The 2,463-nt window shown below is 41.4% G+C and overlaps 1 protein-coding gene across 1 annotated transcript; it reads right to left on the bottom strand.

Annotated features, from left to right (window-relative positions):
* Nucleotides 1-303: 303 nt before the first annotated feature.
* LOC139322812 (TLR adapter interacting with SLC15A4 on the lysosome-like) lies at nucleotides 304-1,463 on the bottom strand. The gene has a single exon (XM_070952052.1). It carries the CDS (start codon nucleotides 1,461-1,463, stop codon nucleotides 591-593), a length of 873 nt encoding a protein of 290 aa, XP_070808153.1. The 3' UTR covers nucleotides 304-590.
* Between the last annotated feature and the right edge of the window lie 1,000 nt (nucleotides 1,464-2,463).

Below are 2,463 nucleotides of genomic sequence, written 5' to 3'. Positions count from 1 at the left end.
TGGAACAACTTGCCTCCAGAAATTGTAAGTGCTCCAACAATGGAGGTTTTTAAGAAGAGATTGGATAACCATTCGTCTGAAAAGGTATAGGGTTTCATGCTTGACCAGGGGATTGGACTAGAAGACCTCCAAGGTCCCTTCCAACTTTGTCATTCTGTTTATCTCTTGTTTTGTTAATAGCTAAAAATCACTGATACACAAATGCAGCATAAACCCTAATGTAATGCCTAGGTTTCTTCCAAGACGTTCTCAGATTTTTTTAATATACACCATAGGGCTCCATTGTATATAGGTTGTCACCTTGCCAATGCTATACTTGTCAGTTGTCACCTTCCAGAAACTTTAAGTGTAAATCTTGCCCATCAAAGCTTGTCCACTCTATTATTAAAGTTGACTCAGCCTTCCATCCTTCCGAGGTGGATAAAATGAGGACCCAAATTGTTGGGTGAAAATATGCTGACTCTGTAGACCACTTAGAGAGGGCTGTAAAGCACTGTATAAGTCTAGGTGCTATTGCTGTTAACCAAAGACTGTCCCATTTGTTTTGTTTTTTAAAGAATCGATTGCTTTCCCTCGTGGTGCACGTTGCATCACAGACATTTTCTCTTGCAAAGCGGGGCGGAGATCTGCAGATTTGGCGTGCTAAATTCACTGCTGTTTCCACCGCTAGTGTTGTTGTGCAAACCCAGACGAGCCAGAGAGTGCAACAGCGTTTGTTGGTGTCCATGAGACAGTGGGTGGTGGGCCTCACCGATGTTACTCATCAGGCCGTTCGACATCAGGCAGTGGGTGATGGAATTGCAGTGAGTCAACTTCTCTTCCCAAAACTGTTTATAGACTTCCTGGATTTCCTTTTCCATGTGGTTGTTAAGTAACGAGTTAGACAGGGGTTCCTTGCGGAGAGCCAGGCTGTTCTCCCCGACATCGTCCCCGTGCCCCAACTTTAGCCCCCTGGGTTTCTGTAATGGGAAGGGAGTATCTAAGGGGAGATCCGTCGACAAGAACATGGGACCAGACAATTCGTTGTAAGTCTGGTCCACGATGTGATCGGAATCATGGGTATGGTCAGCGATATGATCTCCTCCGATATGCAGATCGGGATAATTCTGATAAAGACTTTGGCATGACCAAGATCTGTACAAATCCAGCTCTTTCCTACAGTGCTGCTCTTGAACTGGTACACGCTGAGGAACGGACAGGGGTATTTTGTGGGTTTTGTTCCTTGGTGCATCTTGTCCAGGGATCTGCTGATGACGTTTTGGATCCATGTTTCTGCCATGAATCTCCGCCACCTTCTCAGCTGCTGCTCGGCTGGATTCCGTAAAGAGCTGTTCATTTTCATCCGTATTTGCAAACTGGCCTTGCCAAGTTTCTTGTCCAACAGGTTTCAGCAACCGGCCTTCACGGGAGTCAAAAGGCTCACTTTTATAGGCAAAGACAGTTATGAAGCTTTCTGCCAGCATGGTGGCTCAGAAGACAAATCTTCAAAAAAGACTACGCAGAGAAAATGCCTTTAAAAAGAAAAAAATACACGGAGAAATTATTTAGAGAAGGAAAGAGAAAACACATTCAGTTGTTTAATTCATTGTACCTCGGTTAAGATTAGAGCAAAATATCCTCAGCCTTCTTTAAACCGAGATCTTCCTGGTTTATTGGATTCCAGAATTCCCACATCAGCATGGTCAGTATGTAGGAATTCTGGTATTTATAATCTAAAACGTCTGGAAAGCGTCTCTTACAGGGATTAAATTTTTGCTTTTCCTTTTCTGCCCTGCCACTAATGCTAAGCAAAACATATTCTATAATCCCATTAATTTGGCAATCCATTACAAAACACCAGGACGGTAAGAAGGAACATTAGAGAATCAGGATGTTCTAAATTATCCGGAAGAAACACTTAGAGAGCTACTCAGTGGCTCCACAAACACTGAAAATGATTTGGAATTAAGCAAGCAAATGAAAAAGTATCGGTCTGTGGATATCAAATCCTAATTTATCATTGGCTGAGATCATACATTCTAAGCCATGAATTATGGTTTGCAGATCACAATGGTAGGATTCACACAACACGGTATACTCTAAGTATGAAGGATTTACTCACAAATTAGATCACGATTGGCTTAGCTAGATGAGTGAAGACTCTTACGAAAATGTTTGCTTTGCTTTAGCTCAATGCATTCTGTGAATCCATGTTATGATTTGTAGATTGTATTTTACATATTAGTCTGCCACACAGACACCCATCTGACTGCAGCTTGTTCAAGAAAAGCTGATTAAGGAAGTAACGTTTGATGCAATGTATATGTTGTTTTAGCCTCTGATTCATTTTCCTTAGCTGCGTTCCTATTGCACATATAAATCTTTCTTCTTCTTCTTTTTAAAGGAATTAGAAAGTTGGTACATCAATTTCTTTTATCAGCAAAACATATAAGACAGGCAAATTACAATTTCTTCTTGAGAAAA

Source organism: Pituophis catenifer, unplaced genomic scaffold, assembly GCF_029215685.1.
Source record: "Pituophis catenifer annectens isolate HBS135680 unplaced genomic scaffold, rPitCat1.0.hap2 SCAF_11, whole genome shotgun sequence".
Classification (NCBI taxonomy): domain Eukaryota; kingdom Metazoa; phylum Chordata; class Lepidosauria; order Squamata; family Colubridae; genus Pituophis; species Pituophis catenifer.
This window is presented reverse-complemented; position numbering and strand designations above follow the sequence as displayed.